General features: G+C 37.1%; 2 protein-coding genes and 1 long non-coding RNA gene across 4 annotated transcripts; 1 reads left to right on the forward strand and 2 right to left on the reverse strand.

Moving 5' to 3' along the window:
• LOC106952251 (uncharacterized) lies at positions 1-25,236 on the reverse strand. Its single transcript, XR_001425945.1, has 3 exons — positions 25,210-25,236; positions 24,839-24,842; positions 1-2,030 (listed from the first exon to the last, which is right to left on the reverse strand). It is a non-coding gene; the product is annotated as an uncharacterized LOC106952251 (long non-coding RNA).
• On the reverse strand, positions 1,044-11,459 carry ilrun (inflammation and lipid regulator with UBA-like and NBR1-like domains). Its single transcript, XM_015040254.1, has 5 exons — positions 11,199-11,459; positions 9,381-9,535; positions 9,075-9,272; positions 7,538-7,842; positions 1,044-2,605 (listed from the first exon to the last, which is right to left on the reverse strand). The coding sequence occupies exons 1-5, from the start codon at positions 11,354-11,356 to the stop codon at positions 2,570-2,572; spliced, it is 852 nt and encodes a 283-aa protein (XP_014895740.1). The 5' UTR covers positions 11,357-11,459; the 3' UTR covers positions 1,044-2,569.
• Positions 12,718-17,522, forward strand: snrpc (small nuclear ribonucleoprotein polypeptide C). Of its 2 annotated transcripts, none has more exons than XM_015040255.1 (6): positions 12,718-12,840; positions 13,850-13,892; positions 14,435-14,543; positions 15,914-15,973; positions 16,167-16,271; positions 17,232-17,522. In XM_015040255.1, exons 1-6 carry the CDS (start codon positions 12,833-12,835, stop codon positions 17,351-17,353), a joined length of 447 nt encoding a protein of 148 aa, XP_014895741.1. In that variant the 5' UTR covers positions 12,718-12,832; the 3' UTR covers positions 17,354-17,522. The 2 variants fall into 2 exon arrangements, with proteins under 2 accessions (XP_014895741.1, XP_014895742.1); XM_015040256.1 differs by having other exon boundaries at positions 12,722-12,840; positions 16,170-16,271.
• Positions 25,237-25,582: the final 346 nt, after the last annotated feature.

Here is a 25,582-nt window from a genome sequence, read left to right on the forward strand (position 1 = left end):
TTGTTTTAGTGTTAATTTAATCATAAAAATGCTTACTTATAGATACAGAAAAAAAAAAAAACTTTAACAACTTCATCTCGACATAAATGTGCTATTTCAGGTCTAAGTAAACTCTCAACACATCCGCTCACCATGCCACCCATCTCAAGTCCATACATAGTCACAAAAATGAAACTAAAGAATAAATCCAGCAATATTTAAGCTTCCTTAGCAACCGCCCGTCACACATGATCCCACAATAAGGAAGCACGCACGCGCGCGCACACACACACACACACACGTACACACAGTTAGATAGAAAACAAAAACTGTTGTGACTAACAGAGGCAATGAAAAACACTGTATACTGTTTGGGAAGAGGACTCTTGTGACAATTACAACAGAGCTGCAAAAGGCTGGTTCAGTTTACAAATCAGCAAACACTCTATGAGAAAACAATAATTTTTATGGGTAAAAGTTTGTGCCAGCAGTTTGGAGAAAAATAATAGTAAAAATAAACAACTGTGGGGCTCTGGAAATAACTTTTTTCCATTTTATTTTTTTTTTCAAACATGCATGAAAATCACAAACATGATGAACGTTTTAAAACTGAAAGTACAGCTTCAGGTGTAACAGCAAAGCTCATTCATGTGATCGAAACAAAAGGCAAGTTTATTTTTTTCTTTCTAACATCTGATATTTCTGTGAAGCAATCAAACTGTCGTTTTTAACCTTTCTGTCCTAAAATGGAGACGGGGTTAGAAAAAAAAACAAAAAAAACAACAAAAAAAAAAAACAGAATTTTTTTTTTTTTTTTTTGGAAAATGCTGGTGTCACATCCCAACTCTATAAAAAAAAATCCTCAGCAGAGGTGGTCAACAGTATAGTGCAAATATTAGAAAATAAATCACCGGTGCTAACAATGCTGATGCAAATCATTATAACTAGTATTAACATGTTCTACCAAGCTCAAGCTAAATTGGTTCTCATCATGATCTCAAGTTTGTCTTTTGATTTTTAGCACCACCTCCTGGCCGTCAATGGGACATTTTTGACTCTGCAGCGCACAAAAAGACATGAAATAAATAACATCAGGGTACTTGTGGCAAAATCATCCAAATAGATCACCCAAAAAATACTTCTGAGGTACATTACGTTTAAAGCTCTCTCTATAATGACATGTATGTGTCCATTCATCCTTTACTCAAGTAGTATACACTATTTTTATGTCAGTTAAATCCAGGGAGAAACCATTGAGATACATACACAACAGGCAAGCTCGCGCATACATTTTATATTTACTACACATCCTGTACACATGGACTCAAACTACAGTCACTCACCAGGCAAAATAGATTTAAATGGCTTTTTTAACCCTTCCCACTCACTCACTTCCATCCTTTTTGCACTTCAGCATCTGTTTAAGGTGAAAACCCGCCATAGAAACCGCACACTGCCCCATGCAAACTGAACTGGGCAGAATCACATTGTGATGCTTGATAGTTAGTGTTTTGGCTCTCTGGGTTGTATCTTTGGGAGTAGTTAGGAATATACAGACAAAATAACTGATACTGAAGACCAGCTCATTGATAAGGATCCTAGATAGTGTGACAATGTTTAGTGTTGCAGCATGGGAAGTTTTTCACTGATTCCTTCCCAAGAAATAACAATAACTGAAATGCCAAAATCTTCATGTATGAGACTAATTAAAAACATATTCCTTCAGATCAAAACATATCTACACAACCAAAGTGTTACAATTCAAAGGTCACATATTGGATCAGCAAATGTTGAACGAAATTTGTTAATCTCCATTTTAAAAATGCTTAAACAGGCCAAATATGCTTAAGATTTTCTCTCTAAAGGCTAAATTTGAAAAGATCAAATGGGCACTTCACTTGAACTAAGAATGGCAGACTTAAAATGATGAAAGCCAGTTACTGGCTGTCTTGAGCTTCACTAATGGACTAACCCTTCATTTGTCACCAAATCAGAATGCTGTAGCTTTTGGACGACAACAAAAGACATGGTTGAGAACTTCTACTAAACAACTTTTCAATCAAAGTTTAATAAAATTAGAATGTTGCTGCTTATAAAAGATACTTTGTTGTCTTAACCCATGTGAAAACACTTAAAATGACACATTATTGTTGCCAATTCTTGAGCATAATATTAAACAGTTTTTTGAGAATTCAAAGGAGAGACTCAGCTGCCCATGGGAGTAGCAGATGCATGTCGGGTTTTTTTAGGGGGATTTTCTCCTTAATTAGGCATGTCTTACAAGTTAAAATAAAAATATTATTGTGTATCCATCTTTAGAGGTTTAAAGCACTCTTAAACGAAGCATTCACACGTGTGAATCCATGTCAGGTCGGATGTTTCACTGCAGTACATGTGACCCATCAGGTCACTGTTGTTTGTCTGTTGAAAGGTCCATAAAGGTTTCAGGGAGAGTTGTCATGAGTCCATAAAAAAACAACAAAAAAAAAGAAAATATCAGTTCCTCCCCCCTCCAACTCCTCTGCTCTTAAGGATTCCCATGATGTTAGAGCTCATCTTTCATCATGGGGGTGGGGGGGTCTTTGTCTTTCTAGCTCTTTCCAAACGGATAGGGACCATGAATACCCTGGAACAAAAAAGATGGAGAATGCATATCACTTTATGTTTTTATTTTGACATTTATGTACCAACCCTATGCCTATTATGACTTTTAGTGTTCCCCTGGCTTAGAGTAGCATCTGTAGGAAAACCTGTCATGCTTATTTTAATACAAAGACAAAAGGTTTTGATCAATTAGGTTCAACCAGCCCAGTGAAACTTCTGAGCTGAAACTGGGAATAAAATGTGAGCTACAGATGTTGTAGCGTGTCGAAACATATCACTCTGTGTGTTAGGAATTTATCAGTTCAAAAACTTTTCAATAATATTACACCTCAACAAAACACACAGTAGTGACAAATGATTTAGAATCTGCAAAAGGCAATTTGTAGGTTTGACAGTTAATTAAAGAATAGTAGTAATACAGATAACACAAGCACACACTCATAACTTCGTAAACAGCCAGTGCAATGCTTGCAAAAGACAGCAAGAAGTTTTGATACACAGGTAGCTTAATTTAAAATATAAAACCACAAAATACATACTGGATAATAAAAACTGGTGGGAACTGATATATCCAACGCTGTTATTGCATAGAGTTCGACCTGATAGCTACTTTTTTAAGGTTTTGTTGGCTCTATTGGCCTTTATTTGAAAGTAGTTTGACAGGAAAGAGGGTTATGAGAGAGGGGAAGACATGCAGCAAATGTCACCAGGCTGGGAATCGAACCTGCGACCACCGGCATGAGGACTAAGGCCTCAATACATGGGTTGTGCTTTGCCCCTGCTCTACCACAGCACCCAGACCTGATAACTAATTAAACATCTGATAAGTGTGTGGGTAATTAAAAGTAGAGAAAAGCTGACTGACATATGGACTCTCAACACTGAGATCAAACATCAGTTCTGACCTGAAATGGGATGCTACAGCTGCAAAAATGTATTTTAATACCATTCTTCACACGCTCTTTGTGAAGAAATCAGGAGCTGCTTTACTGACATAAATTAGTACAAATCAAAAGTATCACGTGAGAGGAGCCTCTCCATGTCTGTGACTGTAGGAACTTGATCTTCTTTAGGATAATGTCCAGAGGAATTTGTACAAAAAGGTTTGGGGTAGTTAAAGAACACACTGTTCTGTCCAACACACAGATTTACAAGAAACCATCAGACACAACCTTCAGCATCCTTGAAATAAAAAAAAGATAAAAGCCCTGACCAAGTTGTTCAGGGAAGAGGCCACAAAGTTTTACAGATGTGTCTATTCTTTAAGCAAAGCAGAATTGGGTGACAATTAGGCCTGTCACGATAAACGATATATCAATTAATCACACGATAAATTAAACCTATCGACCTCATTTTAATTATCGGCTTTATTGTCTCTTCCTGCCTTTTTTTCTTTCTGTTGATGACACTGAATGAAAAAAGGCTCAGCTCCGGTGCTCTCCACTGACCCTCCCTTCCTATTTCCTTAGTGTAATAACCAGCGCACAATCCACAAGTTGTCGGACCATTTTCAAAACCTGAGCGACACATTAGCCGACAGAAACTCTAGGTAACTGTTTTATCGGTTTCGATCGTGCCATGTGGTGTCCAGCCACATGGGCACAAAATAATGGCTACAAGTCCAGTTAACTAATTTTAAAACCAGGCATTAATCAATGCTTTACTAGAATCTACCTGTGATGCATGTGGCTAGAGTCAGCGTAAAGTCCTGACTGAATGAAAATCATTATAACCCATTCATGTCACGTTAACGAAGAACAGCTGAAAACTTACTGGGTTTATCAACTGCGGTAGCAATTTGGCTCCAACTCCTCTCCTTGTCATTTCTATATTCTTTGCACGAAACGTTTAATAAATATTAATGTTGTTTCCACATATCATCTCCGATGTCCGCTGGACATCGGGTTGCGCCGTGTCAGCTGTTTGGGATTCCCCTCCATAATTTCCCCTCAGAAAGCATGGAGGTGAATCCGCGCTTTCTGATTGGCTACCTGTCACATTCAGCTTTATGCTCCCAGTCGGGGAAAACCCCGATTTAGATCGGAGCGGCCACCACGATCTACCGTAACACACCACACACTGCAGGATGATCGGTTACGAAATCACCAGCGACAATCTTAGATCAGCCAACGATCTAAGATTGTCATAAGGAGAAAATAGGGGCAAAAAATCGTGTAGTATGAACTACTGCATTAGGTAGTCGGATGTGCCCATCTTCTCTATTTAAATCTAGTGATTACTGAAGGCCAATATAGTATACAGACTTCATATCTGCACTCTTTTGGTTGAATGCAGTATTTGTTTCCACTTTGGCTTTATGTTTAGATTTTATTCAAGTACGTTTTTTGTTAATGGAGACTGAGAATCCTTTTTGTTTTTGGTTGTTTTGTTTATTTAGTTTATCAGTTCCAGTGTTATGTGTTCTTTTGAAAATAAAGTGCATCTATGTATGGCAGCAAATCGCATGCATTAGTAGTCATTTCCATTTCCATCAGTGTCAAAAGGTCTTGAAACAATATTGTCGTTTATCGCAATAATTTTTTAGACAATTAATTGCTCAGCAAAATTTGTTATCATGACAGGCCTAGTGACAACATTTTCTTTTCTGTAGTTGTAAGTTATCAGCTTGATAACTGTAATCAAGCTACATAGTGTTACATAGTGTAATCAGGCGATTACACTATGTCTTAAATGCTTCACTGTGAGTCATGCAAGTCATCATTATGCAACTAACGATTGCATAGTGTAATCATTGGTTGCTGTTCTAAACCGTATGCAAAAAACAATATAATAGTATTGCACTAGGGCTGGGGGATATGGGGAAAGTCTAATATTCTGATATATTTTTGCTATATCACAATACACTATATGTCACAACATTTTTAAATGAGCTCTAATGTTATTTTAAACTACTCCTTGCAGCATATCTGGACTATGACTAGATAACAAGGTGAGAAATAAGTTTTAACTAAGAAACAAAGAATAGCGAGGGAGAGGGAAGTAGGTCAGCTATGCTTGACTTTGACAAACTTAAATGTGCTGTGGAATAATGTTTTAGTTCAGCTTAGAAATAAAAAGTAGGCGTTTAAATTAGCTAATCAACCACTGCTGTGTTGCTAGTAGCAACAGTGGATAACCTACCACAGCAATCACTTAATAATCGCAAAATACACACCAAGCCTAAAAACCCCAAACTGTAACAAACTGAATGTTCTGTTCTATGTGGGGTAATGTTTGAGTGTTTTTGGTGCTGAATCCTGATACATAAAGTTGCGTTGTTGTCAGTTGCTATGGCAATGTGTCTACGTGTAGCATGAAGTGACAGAGAGCGAGAAAATAAAAGAATGAGTAGTTTTGAGGGGTGTCAAACTCCAGTCCTCAAGGGCCACTGTCCTGCAGTTTTTAGATGTGCCACAGGTACAAAACACTGGAATGAAATGGCTTAATTACCTCCTTCTTGTGCAGCATGATTGGTAGAAAATTTTCAGGTTGGGTGGGGGGAGGGACTAGTGATACATTCATAGGGTGTCGGATAAACCATACTTGCAGTCAGTTTGAAGTTTATTATTTGAATGACAATTTATACTCTATGGTTGCGATATAGCCGTTTTAACTATCGTAAATAGAAAATATCGCGATATATCGAGTATATGTGATACATCGCCCAGCCCTATATTCTACTATTACAAAATGAGTCCCAAAATCCTGGATAAAACAGATGAGTGGAGTGACAAATGCAAAGGGTTTAATGAGCAACAAAGAAGTGATTTTGACTGTCTGTGACTCAGTGACTTTGTGTATTTGCAAGAGCTGGGCATGTTTTTCCCAACCTGCATGACTTAATACAGTTTTTTCCTTAAACCACAAGCAGCACAAGCAGTATTTTGGTGGAAATGTTGCTTAGCAACATCTAACTAACTTTCCTGTCATGTGTTTTTGACGAATCAGTGTGTGGTAGTAAGAGTTTAATTTGCTCTTACTTCTTGTATGAACTGCCTAAGAATTGTATGATATTTCAAATCGAGAGAAAATATTGAATATTTTAGTCTTAATCTTAAGTTACCACAGTAACAGCTGGCTCTGCCTTTCTCTCCATCAAAACTTTGAACCATGAAACGCACATTCATATCATAGGCCAACGTCTGTAGTCAGTTTTAGGGGGATTAAACAATTATTGATTCATTGATAAAATATAGAATGTTTAGTTAGACCATAAAACTAACATTAAAAATGTACACGATTACCACACTATTAAAAACTGAGTTTAGAGCATTTACAAGCAGAGAAGTGGCAATATTTAAACCACCACTTTGTAACTCAGAATGAAAGGCAATTTAATATCTTTTGTCTTTACTACACAGACAGACAAATTTCATAAGAAGCCCTTTACCATTTCCAACAGGTACTAACTGACAAGGAAGTAATGAAAAATAATTAAACTTTTAGTTAATAAAATGTTTGCGGACTTCTTCACTCTTAAAAAATTTAAAGCAGGTTGACTTTCAGGTGTTTTGTGTGTCTAATGTGTCTGTGATATAATCAGCTACACGTAGATAGATATAATCAACTTAACAGTAGTAAATTCTGCTTGTTAAAGCACCCAGCACTAAGATCATTAAAAATGATCATTAAAAATTATCTTAATGCTGGGTGCACTGTCAAAGATGTCCTGCAGATTTTGCAGTGTCTTTTGAAAACTTGCAAAAAGAGGGAATAATAAGTCATGTAAACAACCAGACCTTTTCACCTTCAACCCATATGACCTCTGTGTTTTTCTGTGTTGGCAATAAAAATATGAATTCCTAATGAAAATATGCCAGAACTTTAGCCAAAACTGGGTTTAAGCCGAATAATCACTGTTCTAGTTCAGCATATCTGCATTTGGAAGAAAAATAAAACTCTTTACATACCCCACTCAAAGATATTAAAAGTATTTATATTGGAACTTACATACCTGGCCATAAGTTACCACAGAAAGATTTGTTTGGAGACCGTTTGACGCCCTATTTACAGCATTATGAGACAGTCCGTTCTGATCTTGCTGGATTGGCTCTTGTGTGCGCTCCCAGGCTCCTCCGGGGTCTCTGAAGCTGCTGTCAGTGGCATCATGCTTGTTCTTCTGCGGCGAGGCGAACGGGTTGAAATCCCCCTGCACGTTGCGCTGCGGTTGCGTGTTGAATTCCGTCTCAAAGGAAGAAAGCTGCTGAGTGACGCCGAGTAGACCGCCGACTTCTACGCTAAGAATCACCCAGATCACATCTGGAGAAACAAGGACGTATAGTTGAAATCCAATAATGAGAGAAAGAAGATGTCAGAGATACGTTTTTTTTTTCTTTTCATTTCTTCAAAATTGAAAGTTTACATACAGAATAAGTACTGTCTCTTTAATGAGGGAAAACCCAGATGATGAACCTTCTGATAGACTATCAATAAAGATATCAATAAGGCCAACTTACTTGTTTTTATTAATTTAAAGACATTTTAAGGCCTTTATTTTAAATAGATGAAGATTGTTTAAAGATGCCCAGGCACCCTGCTGCAAGAGGAACTGGTGTGCTTCACAAAATAGATGGAATCATGAGGAAAAACTATTATGTGGAAATATTGAAGTAACAACTAACAACATTAGCCAAGTTAAAGCTTGGGTGGAGACTGGTCTTCAAAATGGACAATGGCCATAAGCATACAGCCAAAGTGGTTACAGAGTGACTTATGGACAAAAAAGTGAAAGTTTTGGCATGGTCATCACAATACTTTGATGTCAATCCTATAGCTAATTTAACTCAATACTAAGTTGAGTTATCAACTCAGTATGTATTGATATTTCCATACTAAATATCAATAAATTAGATATTTATTGATATCTAATTATGCAGATATCAATAAATTCCCTATCTCATTATTCAATCAATTAAAGTATAGCACAAATGCATAGCACATTTCAGCAGCAAGGCATTTCAAAGTGCTTTACATCATAACAAACACAAAAACACAAAGTCATGCAACATAGAATCAACAATCAAAACATTACATTAAGTCAAGTGCCATCATTAAATTGATTACGTTTCAAATACAACTCTAAACAGGTGGGTTTTCAGTCGAGATTTAAAGGAAGTCAGTGTTTCAGCTGTGTAACAGTTTTCTGGAAGTTTGTTCCAAATTTGTGGTGCGTAGAAGCTGAATGCTGCTTCTCCTCGTTTGGTTCTGGTTCTGGGGATGCAGAGCAGACCAGAACCAGAAGACCTGAGGGGTCTGGAAGGTTGATACAGCAACGGTAGATCTTTAATATTTAGTTATTGTAGCATTTAGTAAATGGAAATCATTTTGGTAATTCTAACTGATCTAAAACAAGAAATTTGGTCAGCTTTAATTTCAAACAGTTAGAGGGGAAAAAAATGTGTATGTGTCTTATGTACTGTCATTCCTGGGCTATGAGAATGTAAAGGAATATCTACTCAGACTTAGAAATGAAATTCTGCAGTTTTTCCTACCTCCATAGAACAACCCGGCTGCTGTGCACATCCTCCACTGGCCCTGGTACATGCCTGGGTTTGTAGGACTTCTCATCTGTACACTCACATCTGAAATTTCCTGGGGGTCTAGAGACTTCACCATAACCGAGTTTACATGCCCAAACTGATCCCCTCCAATGTATTTCAGACAAACACCTGGCGGCCATGACTCTCCGCCTACAAATGAGAAGAAAAAAAAATAAAGCAAAAAACAAAGTTAAGAAAAACATTTTGTGACATTTAGTGTTGTAAAAAGGTTTAAAGATGTAGTAAAAAGGCATGTACCTGTGTTTTGTATTCTCCAGGTCTTTGTGAACAGTGTGTCCGGAGGAACAGACTCTCCCTCACCAATTGTCACATCTTCAACAAAGGACATGGATGGTGTGTTGACACTGGGGCTTTCAAAGTCATAATATGCACCAATAGCAGCCTGAAGGTTCCTGTTGCAGCATAATAAAAAGAAAGCAGGGGATCACCACATTTTTAACATACATTAATATCCAACAAACATTCTATCAAAATCTTTGGGAAGAGGATTGTGTTATATTGCTTCCCTTAGAGTTTTTAAACAAATCAAATTGCTACAATAACTCATGTTCACAAGTGAAGTTACAGCTGCGTTTTAGAGAACACTGCTAAAATGCTTTACTTCGCACGCAAAGGTTTCTGACAAATAACAAGCACTTTTCTTTAAGTGAAGCATCTTTAAATCATTGAGTACAGCAAACGAGTTAAAGTGCAAATAAATTTTGCACTTTAACTACTAAAGCTTAATGCATTTTGTATTTCTAATATGTTGTTAAACCAGTTACAAACTTGAATATGAATAGGCAGGGACACAGCTGAGGGCTTTAAGAAATGGAAATAACACTAGAAAACATCCAGGAAGAATGGGTGGGGGTGAGAGACTACAGAGATCAAGGTGTTCGCCTGAATAAAAGACCAACCTGGATGTAAAACACTGAGGATTTTTAAATGAAGGTTTTGTAACTTTCAAGCCAGTTTAGTCTTCTTGCTAATGCTGTAACTTCTGTAGGACCCAACACAACATAAGAAGTTGAATTTAACTTGGTGTTAAGTCTCAACAAGAGGTAGTCACAAGTCCCTTATAGATCAGAACTAACGCAACCCCCCAAACGGATCACCTTTTTCCTTTCACACCATACAAGTTAACCTACAGAGATCACAGAGCCAGAGCGATTTCAGAACATGGGAATGGAAATCCTGATATATTTGTAGTTAAAGGTTTGCTGGAAAAATACATGCTGTTGATCTATGTGTTTGGAAGTTCTTCATTTCAATGCATTGAGTAAAAGTTACGTAAGTAAAATCAGATATTTTATAGCATTTCAACTGCCAATTTACAGCGTTTAACAAATGAAAACTGTATAACTAAGTTGTGTCTTTCTATAGTAAATGATATTGTACATATATGGAATGGAACGAATTACCAAAGGACTGAACTGTCCAGAGGTGCTAAAGGTAATAAACTTTGCATATTTAATAATTAGAAAAGCTAAATTATCTGTTATTTTTGTGTGGAGGCTCAGGGACACCATCCTAAAACGTTTCAGTGACTGAAATCACAAAGAATCACGTCCATTGATTAGATCATTTGATCAGGAACACAGAGGCGTTTTGATCACTGCTGCTTTTGCTTTTGTCTCCCGATAGATCACGACTGATTCTAATCTGAGTCGTGGTTTCACAAACAGCTCACTTTGAGCAGTTCTCCACGCTATTACATAATACAACAAACATATCCTAACCCAGGAGTATAAATTGGTTCATTTTTTACGTTAGGTTTCTCAACCAGGTTGGTATTGTTTTTGGAACTTTGTCGCGGCATTAGAACTCGTGGTCAGGGCAAACTTTACTGTTTTACTTCCGTTTACCTCAAATGGCCCACTAAGAGTTAACAGCCATTTCCCGTAACGGAAGGATAAAATGACCAGTGCCGCACTGACCATCAGCACTCATCCCTGGCCTACAATAGGCACTTTATTTTTTTTATAATTTTAACATAAGATAACTAGCTAAGCCAAAAGCTAAGTTAGCGCCATGGTGCTGTCCAACAACAGGCCCACCTATCCCCGCACTCACCAGTTGGTCATGTCCAGGAAGAAGGCGCAGCCGGCCGGGTTGAGCTGGAAGCCCAGCAGCCTCTGGAACTCCGAGATGAGGACGTCCTTGTCCGTGGTGCCCATGCAGCTGAATTTCTGCATGAGCTCTGCGTCCACGTCCATGTCTGTGCCCTCCATGGATGGCGGGTCGTCCCGAGGCGGGGGTCCTCTCTCAGTTAAGTCCGAGGCCTCGTTCAGCCATAACGACCAGTTCAATAACAACAACAACAAGCGTCAGTGCGCATGGCACGAGCAAGGGGGGACGACGTTTGACGTTGCAACAGTGCGTGCGTCACTTACAACGTCATCTGTTGCTATTTGTGGCCACCTTTTCATTGGTTTATCAATGAAATTCATGTAAAACATATTTCAGCGCACACTGATAAGAAAGAAAACAACTGAGATTATGCTTCTGGAACTCTGACAGTTATTCATAGGAAATTCAGTGGACATAAGTCTGGAACATTTTAGTTAGGTACAATTTATGAAATTAATTTAAATACTAATACAAAGTGTAAAAATTGGACATCGTGTGCTTTAGTGACGTCGCAGTTATGGGTGTGGATGCCAACAGTGCACCCAGTATATATTTTAGAAATAGGATCCTCAGCATGTTAATAAAAATAGATAAAGTATATGAGACACAACTGCTGCACCGTCTGAAGTTAAAGGTGTTTAAAATTTTTAAACTGCATAATAATAATAACTAAATCAGGTATCCCTGATTATAGATTTTATAGATAATTCAGAGCCCAACAAGTAATTTCCACATCAGAATCTTATTTGTTTTTCTATTATCATTTTATTTATTTATTTATTTATTTATTTATTTATGTGCACTGTTGTTCGATGATTTGAATGTTACAGTCATTCAGTTCTGGTTTCTGCATTATTCCATGTAGATAGAAATGTTATAGAGTCTTTTACATTAAAATCATGATAAAATGAAGTCTGCTTTGATAATGTCTATTAAAATTCAATGTCATCATCTTACTGAGCTCTGATTAGTTAACATGATTGTGCCCAATAGCCATTGTTTCACACAAATCACAAATTTTGCAGTCTTGTAGTTACTTTAATTAAACTGTCCTTTCATCTTAAACATTCAACAACCCCATCGAAGGTTGCAAAGGGTTTCAATTCAACATTATCTATTTTTTTTTTCTGTTGTACAGTATATTTTTACATTGTAAATTATATGTGCTTTTAAGTCAACGCTGTATTTAATATGATAGACTATTTTATTATAATGTCACAAATATTCCACTTGGATCTGGTGATGAATGAATGAATAAGTGAAAAAAGACAGGTAGAAAAACAAAGTACGAAAAAGAAGAAAGAAAGAAACAAAGAAGGGAAAAAGAAATATAAATCATTTTCTCTGATTAGTTTAGTCATATTTGCTTCCTTTGTCAAGGCATTATTTCATTTGCATTTATTTATTTTCATTTTATTTTATTTTATTTTTTTAAATAAAATCTACCAATAAAATCTACCGAATTCTCGCGAAGTTTCAGTCTGGTAAGCGGAACTGTCTGCATTCCGCCTTCATAGCGGGTCGGGAAGGTTTTTGGGAGCACAGGAACCGCGCTCTCAACGTAGCTTGTGGACAACATGCCGAAGTAAGTTCATAAATATGCTGTTTTATTTATTTGATATTAAATCTCTCTTAGTTAAGTCGGAGTAATGTTTACGTTTTACTTTTACCGAGTCACGAGCTATGCAAAGATAACATTTGAAATCTTTTAACCCATGGTGATCTCTCTTTGTTTGGGACATGTCTATTTGCTGGAACGACTCTCAATGGAAACGTCTACCTTTATTGGGTAGACGTTATCAATAAGACATACATTGAGTAGTTTTTCAGAGATAATTATTTTGTAATATTTTAGCAACTGTTATATATATCTTCACACAAGTCATTCTGTAATTGTGCTATTTTTCGATCGCATCTAAGTTCTATAACTGATTTGTGCAAAATATGGTGCTCATTTCGGACTTTTAAATGTGCCCTTTAGGTTAGACCCAGTATTAAGTTAATCTTGTAATATTTAATAGTCATTCACATTTTTTTCAACGAACAAGGAAAGATTCTAATCCTCTAGTCTGAAACACGAGAACTGTACATTTAAGCCAGCATTCCCTAGAAACAAGCCAGATTTTTAAAAAGATAACATTTTAGGACATATATATATATATATATATATATATATATATATATAATTTAATTTAAATGTTGTTGTTTAGGTAATTCTTAGTCCAAAAGTATTCTAAGCTAAATATCAAAACATTTGATATGGATATAATCAAAAATATCTCAGAATATTAAGCTGGTTGAGACATTTATTGACCACAAGTAATGTAAATCCTGAGTTTTGATGGGTTTAATGATTAAGAAATATATTACTTTTTAGATATATTACCTGCCAGTCACTGATCAGAGCTGACTTTTTCTGGTCAGCCTGTATATTTGAAAAGTGTGAAATATTTTGTCAATTTTTCTAAATGCAGTTGTGAATTATGTCCTCTCTTTCTTCCGGTGCATTTGGAAATTGGCATGCAATTTTGACTTAGACATCAGTGCATTTGTTTCTATTGACAAGACATTTTTTTTTTTGTTTTATTCCACAGGTTTTATTGTGACTATTGTGATACATACCTTACACATGATTCGGTAAGTGACAATTGTTTCTACCTAAATTGTTGACTAGATTTTTACATGACGATTCATAAATTGATGGATAAATTATTCACCATTTATGTCTAGTTGGAATATTTGTTTTCACAATAAAGTTGGATCATGTGAAGAACATACGAGTGGTCTTAAAGTTCATTCTTATTTTGTTCCTTCTGAATTTAATATAATTATACATATTATGTTGTGAGACCTTGAAAACAAAAGTCAAGTTCCTTGTTTTTTCACACAATCTTGATAAATGAAGCTGATCTGACTCATGTAAAACTGTCCTCTGAAAGTGAACATGATATGATAGATTTTTTCTCTTTTCACATCGCAATTAGTCATAAATTTATTAAGTAGAAACCTCAGCTAAAGTTGCAAAATGATCCAAAAAATTATAGTTGCTTGTAACAGCCATTCACCCAAGCTAAATGTACTCTGGCCTTTGCCTTCTTTGTGTAGCACATTGAGTATTTAGGACATTTTACAATATTTTGCTTAAACTTAACCAGCTCTCCTTTCTGTTTCTGTCTTAGCCTTCAGTGAGGAAGACTCACTGCAGTGGCCGAAAACACAAAGAAAATGTGAAAGATTACTACCAGAAATGGATGGAGGAGCAGGCGCAAAGCTTGATTGATAAAACAAGTAAGTAAATGTCTGTCCATCTCTGGACTTTAACTAAAGTTAGTTTCTGGAGTAACTAAGAAAAATGTTGCACACATTTGAGAATATTTATGACTTGATTGGCCTTCATGTTGGGAATGTTTGTATCTTTCTGGATTACTCTGTCCTAAAATGCTTTGCATAAATCTGGAAAAGCTACGCTTTCCAATTATATGTTCAGCATTTCCCTACTTGTACATCACTTTCTAGTTAAAATAATCCACTTTATTTAGTATGTACTCTTGAATAGGATGCCAAGATCTGATATGTCTTTGTTAGATTTTGCTAACACAAGTTAAATTGGATCACAATTCATTTCTTACTCCATCTCATAAAACGCACACATTTTGTCAATGTTTGTTTTGTTTGTTTGTTTTGTTTTTTTATTTAGCCAAAGTGAGTTATGTGTGCCCGCCTTCTCTCTGTTTCCAGACAGTAAAAGTCATTTTGTCTTAAAATTGAATCAATGTTCTTATCCGTCGTTCAATTTTTCACACAAATTGGCTGTCTTATCCATTTATCACCCCATAATCATAACGTTTCCATCGAGGAAAACACATTATTTATAGAACAAACCAATACATTTAAGACATACACTTTGGATGCATGTGAGTAATTTAGGATAATTTAAAATGTTTGTGATTTATTTTAAAAAGTAAACCTTGTATGATATAGCAACTTGTTGAATAGAATGTGAAACACTTAATGTGCTTATTGTGACTTATTTCTTGCAGCTAATGAATTTCAAAATCAGTTCAGAAAATTGGAGAAGCACATTAACCAATGAAATTTTCGCAATGTACTAGTGATTTTTTTTTTTTTCTATATTAAGTCAAGTGGTCAAATGTGGACAATAAAAGACTGTTGCATATTCCACATGTGGGATTTCAAAGCTCTTTTCTCACACACTGGCCTCTCTCTCTCTGTCACAGTTTATTTTTCTCCCCCTCTGAGATTACAAACCTCTAATCCACACAAAGCTGATGCATAGTTTGGCCCATAACTGAGGATGTGACGTTTGGCAGATGAAATGCTTCTTTGCAACAAAAAGATCATTCTTTGCTCCTTAATGTTTTGGTTTATTGGTAATGCCATTCATTCTGCACCCACACTTAAAGCAGCTGCAGACAATGGCATTACATGATGAATTTGCAATGGTGAAATGTTAAAGGCCTCGTGCATTTGGCTCTATTGTTGTTTGCATTCTGTGTGTAGTTTATGGATGACATTAAATCTCGACACAAAAAGCTAGTGACAGTACGTGTTCTTTATGTACTTTATGATTTCTACGATGAATCATTTGTCTGATGCTTTTGAGTGTGTTAATATATTTTGCCTTTCTTACTCGACAGCGGCTGCTTTTCAGCAGGGAAAGATTCCCCCCACACCGTTCCCTGGTGGTCCTCCTCCAGGTGAGTCCGTCATTTCAGATCCCTTCGAATTAAAGTCAAAAATATTTCCAATTAATACTTCTTGTATTTATTTTTTAATTTTGAAAATGTATGCAGTTTCATTTTAATCAAACAGCGACATATTAGCAAATCTTGCAACTTGCTGTTCACATATGTTGCAGTGTCTCTGTAATATTTTGTGTTTGTGGCATAGCAGGACCTCCACGGCCAGGCATGCTACCAACACCTCCAATGGGAGGCCCTCCAATGATGCCTATGATGGGGCCTCCGCCTCATGGGATGATGCCCGGTGGGCCTGGTAAGGAGCAGCTTTCTTTTGAAGCGCCTTTGACCTTTCCAGGGTTTTAAATGCACCCTGAAAAATCATGCTTTTTTTGTTGTTGTTGTTGTTTGTTTTGTGAAATTTTGGATTGCAGATCTTTCTTATCTCCTCATAACAACCAAGTGTTGTGTTCACTCACTAAGACGCCCGAAAAGGTCATGAATAGAAAGCTGATCATTCATTATGCAGTTAATGATTCTCTGCAGTTTGGTTCACAAAGTCCAGCATGATGCGACCGTTGCCTAAAGCTTATAGCAGCACAGATCTGCAGTGTACAATAAGTCAATATTTATTCATGTGTTTACAGTGAAATGATAGCCATTTCTTAGAGGGGAAGTATTATGTAAAATCCACTTTTTGGGGCTTTACATCATGTTAAATTGTTATTCCCTCATCAAAAACTTACCTGGAGTGTTGCTTTGATTCTTTCATGAATCTTTTAATCTTCCATGGTAACTATTCAGGTGTGCAAAATGCTTAGTCTCACCAAGAGCTGCTTTTTCCATGCAGCTACCGTCTCCAATCTTCCAAGCTTCGGCCTTAACTTCCCCACTCAACTCCTCCAGACTAGCAGCAGTTAAACACCTGAGCTACTCATACGAGCTACTTCTCGGATAAAACATTAAGACTTATTGGAGGAACAATGTTGTGATGATGTGCTGAAGGTGGAGTGTAAGAAAGAGCTGGAGCTTCTTGAAGTGACAGAGGCCCAATGTCAAGGTGTTAAATTAGGAAGTCAAATGTCTTTTTAGTCATGTTTGATATATCCACCATTTTTATAGCAACTGAAGTTACTTGATGGTCCCAATTCACAGCACAATGTGCCTGCAAAATACATAAAACTGCCCCTTTAAATGTTTGTAAAATGATCACTATTTGTATTGCTGTGTTGTTGTAAAGCCTCCTCTCAGCTCTGTGTCCTATTTTCCACTGTAGGAGGCATGAGGCCACCGATGGGAGGACCCATGCAGATGATGCCAGGACCTCCACACATGATGCGTCACCCTCGTCCCATGATGATGCCCGTCAGGCCAGGCATGGTCCGACCAGACAGATAAAGCCGAGAAGACTTTGCGCTCTCATTGTTGCCATGAACAGATACTGTCCAGGGAAGATGCTTCAATTTTTTTTTTTTTTTCACTACAACTTTCACATCTGTTCCAGCTGGAACATAACCTTCACCTTACAGTTGTCATTTTTATTAAAATTCTTGTTGTCTGATATTTATTTACTGGGTTTGAGTCAATCTAAGAACCTAGAATAATCTCTCCCTCCACAGACAAACTGTTCAGCACACATGTGAGTGTTTGACTTGACGTTAGATGCTCCCCCCCCCCTTCGTTGTGGTTTTAAATGATTTTGTACATCACTTGCATTGGTTGAGAAATAAAAACAATTCTTGGAAATTCTTTTTTTTTATTTATTTTTGCCCTGTCTTGTCAAAAACCTTTGAATTCACAAATGCAGTAGATTACGTTATGTTAAGAGTATCATCAAAAATTTCATGTAATTCAGCTATTTAAAGAAATTTAGGCGTGTTGAATAGTGTCATTTCTCACAGAATTATGCTTCGATTGTTTCTCTTAATGGTGATGATTTTGGGTACTAGCTAATGAAAATCAAACTGATATCATCAATACAATAATATTAGGACTTTGATCTTTTAAATATGCCCACCTGAAAAGTAAGATATTATTGAACATTTACAAAATTATTTTTTTTATGTTTTGCTTTCTTAAACATTAAACTTTAGACTAAACAGTTATTCAGTCATTGACACCCTCAACAAAAAATTAGTTTTCTCATCAAATGTTGAGAAAAGGAATTTACATTTTTCTTCAGCTTAAATCATTAAAATAAACTGAAATAAATACTTGATGCATTACTATTATATGGAAGTTGAATTCAAATGATGAACTTTAAATATGACATCCTAATTAATTAAGATGTACGTGTACAATTGTGGGTAGTTCATATCAGATGATACAAGTAACATTTCTGAGTAGGTTTAGTATTGGGCATGTGTAAATTTACCCAATACTAAAACAGGGACTTTAGTTTTCTGTCCTTGTTTTGAGTGGTGAGCAGAACTTTGTTGCCATTTAAGAAGCAGAAAATTGTTCATTAAAAATTCTAACTTTTATCTGTTGAAGGATTCCCACTAACAATTTCATACCTTTCTCGATCATTCTTGGTTCTTTCGTTAAAAGAATTTCAAGAACGAACTCATAGATATTAATATTTATGAGTGTATAAAATCTCCTGTTAGAAGTATCCCAGCTGAAACAATAATTTTCACATTTGGCAATTAATTTGGAGAGACTCAGGGTTTTTTGTGGGTTTTAGTACTATAAGGCTCCAAATTATTTGCTGCTGTTGCATTCGTTTTTTTACTTCCTCATGTTGAATGCAAATGTTGGCATTACTGTGTATTTGTACAGACATTGATTTATGATGCGGTTAGCATTAAAACGCTGAGTTCTTACTTGGCAGTTGGATGCACTCTGGAGCTGTTGACAGAATTAAAAGGTGTGTTCAAAACTGAACCTGACACTACATCACTCAGAAGGAAAAACAATGTTTGCTTTTTCTCAGAGAAGACGAGGGAGGGTAAAAATAAAGGAAGAAAAAAGGTGAAGCTTGATCAAAGCGATGCTGTCTAACTGATGCATCCAGAGCTCATCTCTGCCTTAAGATACACAGGGTTGACTGCGTTACGTCACACAAGTTGTTTAAAAAACGCCACACCATTCTGAAAGTTTTGGGCACATTATACCCATTTGTCACAACAAAAAATGATGGGGTTTTTTTTGTTTTTGTTTTTCCGGTAAATGTGAGACTGAAAGATTAGCTTTTTTCAGGATTCTCAGTCATAAATGTGATTAGTTTGAACCCAACATAATCACATAATAAAGCTCTACTGAATGGAAGTACCTTATAAATGTGTTTAAAACTGTTCCTGTGATAGTTTTCTGACCTGAACAGAGTGTACCCACATCTAAAATGTGCATCACAGTTAACGTTGCTGGCAAATAGAGCAAACAGATGGATATTTCTAATATTTCTGCCTCAGATAAATGAGAAAGTTCACCCAACCCCTCATTAATCTACTCAGCCAGGCGTGTTTGAAGAATTACAAGTGTTATGTAAGAATCATCTGCAGCCAATGAATTGTTATCCCAGCTGACATTTGTATGCACAATGCCTTCCAAGACTTCAGTGCCCTCCACTATGCTTGGTTGTGTGTGCTCAAAAACATTCGCCTTTAACTATGAAATGGTTTCAACAGATGGAGCCAGAGAGTCATGATGCTCTGCAACTACAGCCAAGACAATGGGATGATGTGCAGTGACTGATTTCTGTGCTTCCACGGACTGTCAAATTTCTTTGTATCTCACACACCCAGAGGACATTTTCGTGGCTCTGTGGGTTAAGAAATTTCTAGGCCACGTATAAAAGAGGAACTAATTTGTTGAGGAGAGATATCCATATGCTTTACGCCATGTTTGCCAATTTCAGAACGGAGGGAAATTATGACAATGCAGTTACATGGCTGTGCACAACATCACCTAACTTTTGAGAGATGCCATTTAGGCCTTTTGTACATTTTGATCCTCAGAGACCCACACAGATTACATACAAGCCCCTCTTAAAGGCTGGACTAGTAAACATGCAGTTTCCACATCAACAAGACCAAAATGAAGCCGTGTTAACGCTCATTTAATGTGTATGTCTGGCATAGGCGGATGCTTATGTGTCATCTTAAATCCGCGGTGCCTTTATGAATATTCAGTCCAGCAATGATGGGGTGTGCTGCCCCGAAGGGAATGAAGTGGAGTGGCGGAGAGTGTTTATGACTGGAGTTAAGAAAATCATAGAAAATCTGGATTATACTAAGCCTTACTGGAAGAAACACGCTTTTAAGCATTTAGTAAAAAGCTGATCTCCTTAGGTGTGTTTTTGTAAAGAAGTTCACGGTGTTAGTTTTACAGAAACTTCACAGTTAACCATTTGTCTTTCCCTCAGTCTGTGGTTTTTCCAGCTTCCACATTTAAAATGTGACTACTGCGAGATTAACTGCAATAAATTCTGTGACTTTTAAGAATTTACCTAAACAACTCTGGAAATGTTAATTCAGTACTTCCCATACAGTAAATACCCCTGAGTGTAAGAACATCAGCTTGTAAAAGCAGTAACGTTTGTTTTCTCACCAATGGCTGCAAGAGCAAAAATCAGATCTTTCTGTCTCACAGCCTTGATTTGAGAATTCTTCTTACTGGTTGTTTCTAGATTCATTGTCTGACCAGAAGTATTTTCTTTTTCATTTCATATCTGACAAATATTGTGTGACTGGTCAGAAATTTGAAGTGAGAATGGTTACTACAGTGACGAAAGCTGCAGTTGGATGGACCTATGATGACTTCCTTCACTTGAGTTCTTCTAAAGAACAAAATGTCCTTGTTCTTGTTCCTGCTACCTCGACAAAATGAACACTTTTCTCTTTTCTTGCCAGTTACAGACCTTTGACATGAGTTTGGAATCTATTAAAATTAGACTTTAATGTTTGTAATAATGCTTGGATCTATACCATAACAATGAGCAATAATTAACCACAATGGTTTGATGATAAAATTAACTATATTACAAGTTTAAAGTTAGGCTTGAGAAACACCATTTAGATTGGAATTTAGCTTGATATGGTAAAAAAAAAAAAAAGGTTCTGTTTTTATTAATTGAATCCTATAAAACATTTTTTGTTAGTTGAAACATAAACACTTATTATATTTTGCAAACGTTTAATTATATAATCATATTTAGACAAAAAGAGCAACAATAATAGTTAAAGCAAGTAAAGTAGTGCAGTATCCGATCAAACTGTACATACAAAATGGCAATAATGTAATTACAATGTTAACCAGTTATTTGCTTGGCAAATAAAACAAAAAGCCAAATAAAAAAAAAATTAAATTTCAAAGTCAAATCTTTAATCATTTAATCTCCAGTAAGGGGGAAGATACTGAAATTATCTTCCAAAGTGATCAAAGCTAGTCTTGGTTAAACACAACCAGGTGGTAAATATGCATTTCCTCTACATTAGATTGTGTTTTCCTTGGGGTAGATCAGTAAGAGGAGCTGAATCATATTCTCCTCTTCCTCCTGGGGGATATTTAGCGTTAGCCGCTCCCAAGGCAGCTGAGGAGATAAAACTCCTCCTGTGGGACCTGAATCCTCCACACAGTCTCAGCTCAGATAGCCTTGCTTTATAGAGCTCTGAAGGAAGGCCAGTAGCAGTCTACTCAAATGATATCCTGGTTTTACTCTCTATTTGTTCCTCCTGTGTATGGATTCTGCCTCTTCTGGTTGTACAGTTCCTACTAAGCTTCATAACAACATGCTGAGATCTTTTCCTGAACAGAAACTCTTGGCTCAGTTTTTAAATGTTTGCATTAAGGATGAAATGATGCTAAAATAAGCTGCAACAGACAGAAGGCTTCAGAGTCAGGTTATGATGTCTTGTGTCAGTGATCACACTGAAGCATTAAACTGGTAGCATTGCTTTAGGTCTAAAGGCTAAGTAGCGCAAAGTAAAAGTCTTTCGAGGTTTGCTGCAATTTCTCCTCAGTTTTATCAGTTTTCCAGTGCAGTAGTTCATGCTCACCTCCTTGATATTCCTGTCACAAGTGAATGCATTAATGTGCCGAATATCAGAGCTCACAGGAGACGCACTCAGAAAACGATTCTCCGCAGCCCCTGGGCCCATCAGCAAGGCTGTGCAGGAGAAAGGCTGAAGAAGGTTTGTTGATTGATTAACTGTTTGTAGCAAACAACTTTGACTGTGACTGACTGACGGCCAGATTTGTCCAGATTTACGCTCTCTGCGGGATTATTCAGGTTCTGAATTCATGATTGTGCATCTTCTTTTGCTCCCAGCACACATTTAGCAGTCTTACCACTCAACAGCCTTGGCTGAATGGAGGACAATAATCCCCTGACTAACTTCTCCTCTGTAGCCAATTGGCCCATGACTGCATGAAGACCAGGATGATGCTGGGGAGTACGGCGAGCAAGGATGATTGCACAGGGCTGCTAGTTGGGCTGTGGATTAAAGGAATCTGCAAGAAAGAAATCAGTCTGCAAGGCAAAGATTTTAGCAGACTTCCACCACCACCTTTCTCGTTTAGTTTTGTCTCCCTCGCCATCTCTTGTTCCTCCTCCTCCCTCTTGTCTCATTCTCTCTGCTGCCGCGCTACCAACACTACTCTGTAATTTAATCCATTTAGTCATGGCTCCAGATCAATATCCATTTTCCTGAGCCTCAGGGAGAGCTGCTTGAATATGCTCGTTCCAAGCAGCGGTGGCGTTGGCCAGCGGGGGCTCTGATGGGCCCGAGGGCCGATGCAGACGTCCTACACTACACCATCTGGGGAAACAAAGCAGAGTTAAAAACCCTAGCTGCAGATGTTAGATGTTGTACTGCACAGCTTACCTTGTTTGCCAGTGAATGACATCAGATTCAGTTAAGTCTGATTCGATTAGGGGGGTCTTGTCAGTGACCAGGAAGTGAGGTGGAATTACTGTTATTTCAGCTCCCTGCAGGATTGATTTACTGTCAGCACAACACAAGTGCGGCTACTTTAACTGTACAACTGTACAGCATACATTTACTGACAAGGTTGTTCTTGAGACCATCAGCAAGATGTCGCAATGTGAGTAGAAGAAGTTGCTGCCATTGAGTAAAATGCTCTGAGTGTAGATACTGTAATATTTCCTGCTGTTCCACTTAAGAATAAATATTCTGCAACCCGCTGTGCGGTCGCCCGCCTGTGGCCAGCTGACCGCACAGCTTTCTCCTTCACCTGCTCCACTCTGCCATGTTTTATAAATATCCACGTTAAATATTCAGCTGTCATTATTTGCATGCAAACCATTATGTATTAAAAGATGAGCTCTCTAAAGTCAAAAGGACAGGCACAGTTTACGTGATGGTCAGCAGCGAATCAGATAATGAGTAACTTTAAATCACGTTAGTGGTCATAATTCAGCCAGCTTTACTGGTTATAAAAAATCAAACATTCTGCCTTTTGATTAGTTAATTTTAAAGGTAGTTGACAACGGATGCACAGCAGAAGCTGTGTATGAATTTACAATTGTCCTTGCTCATTATCGTCACATTTTAGTGGCAAGAAATAAAATTAAGTTGCTCAGATTCTGACAAAACATCTACATTTTAACATCTCCATCACCACCAATACTTTAAATTGCATTTGATGCAATTTAAAGTATTTTTGGACAGCCATGAAATAGAGCCTAATGCCATGTTTTGAATCTAAGACACTGAAACTCACAGGAAGCCATCTTGTATGTTTTAGATCTCCAAAAGTGTAAATCTGGAAAAACCTTCAGCTGCTCAATATTTAATGTCTAACTTCACCTCCAATTTAAGGACTTACATTTTTAATCAGAGTCCTCATCATTTCCAACATATGGTTCTCATCCATGCATGCATATAAAAGTAGTGGTGACCTTTTTGGTTTGGTTTGGGTGTAAACGATTATTTTCCCTTATTGCTGCATCTCGGCCATCTCTGTAGGTTTTCTTTGCCCTCTAATCTATTTTTGCTCCAGATATTTTTTTTTTTAATTTTGCTTGAACCTTACTCTGTTTGTCTTCCCTGTGCTTTTACTTTGTGGTCTGTTTGCCCTTTTTCCCTTCAGAATAAAACATATCACTTTTCCTCTGAGCTTCAGTGTGAGCAGTGAAAATGTCTATTCCTGCACAGGATGAAGGTTGTCGGTTTACAAGTCTGGTTAGTAGGGGCCTCTATGTGTGAAGTCATATTCCCCAGTGCCTGTGTGGCTTTCCTCTGGCCACCTCTGACAGAAAAATGTGTTCTATAAATTGCCTGTAAGCTGGAGGTTGAGAGTGCAAATGTGTGAATCAGTCTGCTTTCGTTAGTTGGAGTTTGTCACATGAATGGTTTTGATTTTTTTTTCTTTTTGCTCTTGTAAGTATGCAATTGTCCAGTGTTATTAATCTATTTCTGCATTTAATGTGCACAAACATGCATGCTTGTTCTTTTGCATCACTCAGAGGATGCATGCACACAATATCTTGTGATATTGTAGATTTATTGCACACAAAGATATATGTCTCAGCCTAATATTCTTTTTTTTTAGGATATATAATAATAAAGTTTTCAAAAACCGAAAAGTTTTCATTTTGACAGTTATGGGGAAATGTTCCCCTGTCTAGCAGACAGTCACAGGCACCCTCCGCAAAGATGATAGGCAAGAAAAGGTCATTGTTAAAGAGGCTGGCTGTTCACAGAGTGCTTTACCCAAGCATATTAATGGAAAGTTCAGGGAAGGGAAAAGTTTGGAGGTAAAAGGTGCACCAATAACAGAAGGAAAATTGAAATGATTCTGGAATAGCGCCCATTTAAAAGTTTAGAGGTGATTCACAAGGCATGAACCGCAGCTGGAGTCAGAAATTCAAGAGCCACCACACTCAGACATTTCCAGGACATCGGCTACAACTGCCACAGTCCTTCTGTTAAGCCACTTATTAACCAGAAACTATGTTAGAAGAGTCTCAGTTGCACAAAAGAGAAAACACATTGGACTACAAAGATCTCTTCTCTTCTCAGATCAAAGTATAATTTCTGGTTCATTTTTAAATGGCAGTCTGAACGAAAAATAGGGAGCGACAGCAAATGTGTGCTGTAAACAAAGCTAAAAGTAGCCCAACAAAATATCAGAAAGGGTGATTTTTATTTAGTGGTGACTTTTTAGAGGGTCAGGAGAGTGTTTTATTCTAATCGTAAGAATAGTTTGATGATCTGAAGCATTTTGCTGTTCCAAAAATAGCAAAAATAGAATGAATTTGTGAGGATGCAAATACATTTACACATCACTGTTTATAGTTCTAATTAGAGCAGGAATACCTCTAAACTGCCCTCAGGGTAGACAGAGCTTTACAAGATTTACTCAGATGTTCCTAAGCTTTCTGGGGGTAATAAAAGATAGATCACAGAAACTTGGACAACTAATATATGTAAACTTTGAAACCGCTGTTGTTCTTATATCACCGTGAGGAACTGAGATATCCACAAAATCTGTCACTCTTTGAGTGCTACATTTTCAGAAAACACTGGGATGCATTTGGAAGAAACTTTCTGTCTAAGTTGCAGTGGGTGTAAATTTCCAAAAGGAAAATATGCAGATTTTTCAAACTTGAGTGCTTCCCTTCCCTTTGGTTCTATTCTCCTATGTGAAGTTAAAGTACCG

The sequence above is a fragment of the Poecilia latipinna genome, unplaced genomic scaffold, assembly GCF_001443285.1.
Source record: "Poecilia latipinna isolate Pla-1442-1.1 unplaced genomic scaffold, P_latipinna-1.0 Scaffold502, whole genome shotgun sequence".
NCBI classification, from domain to species: domain Eukaryota; kingdom Metazoa; phylum Chordata; class Actinopteri; order Cyprinodontiformes; family Poeciliidae; genus Poecilia; species Poecilia latipinna.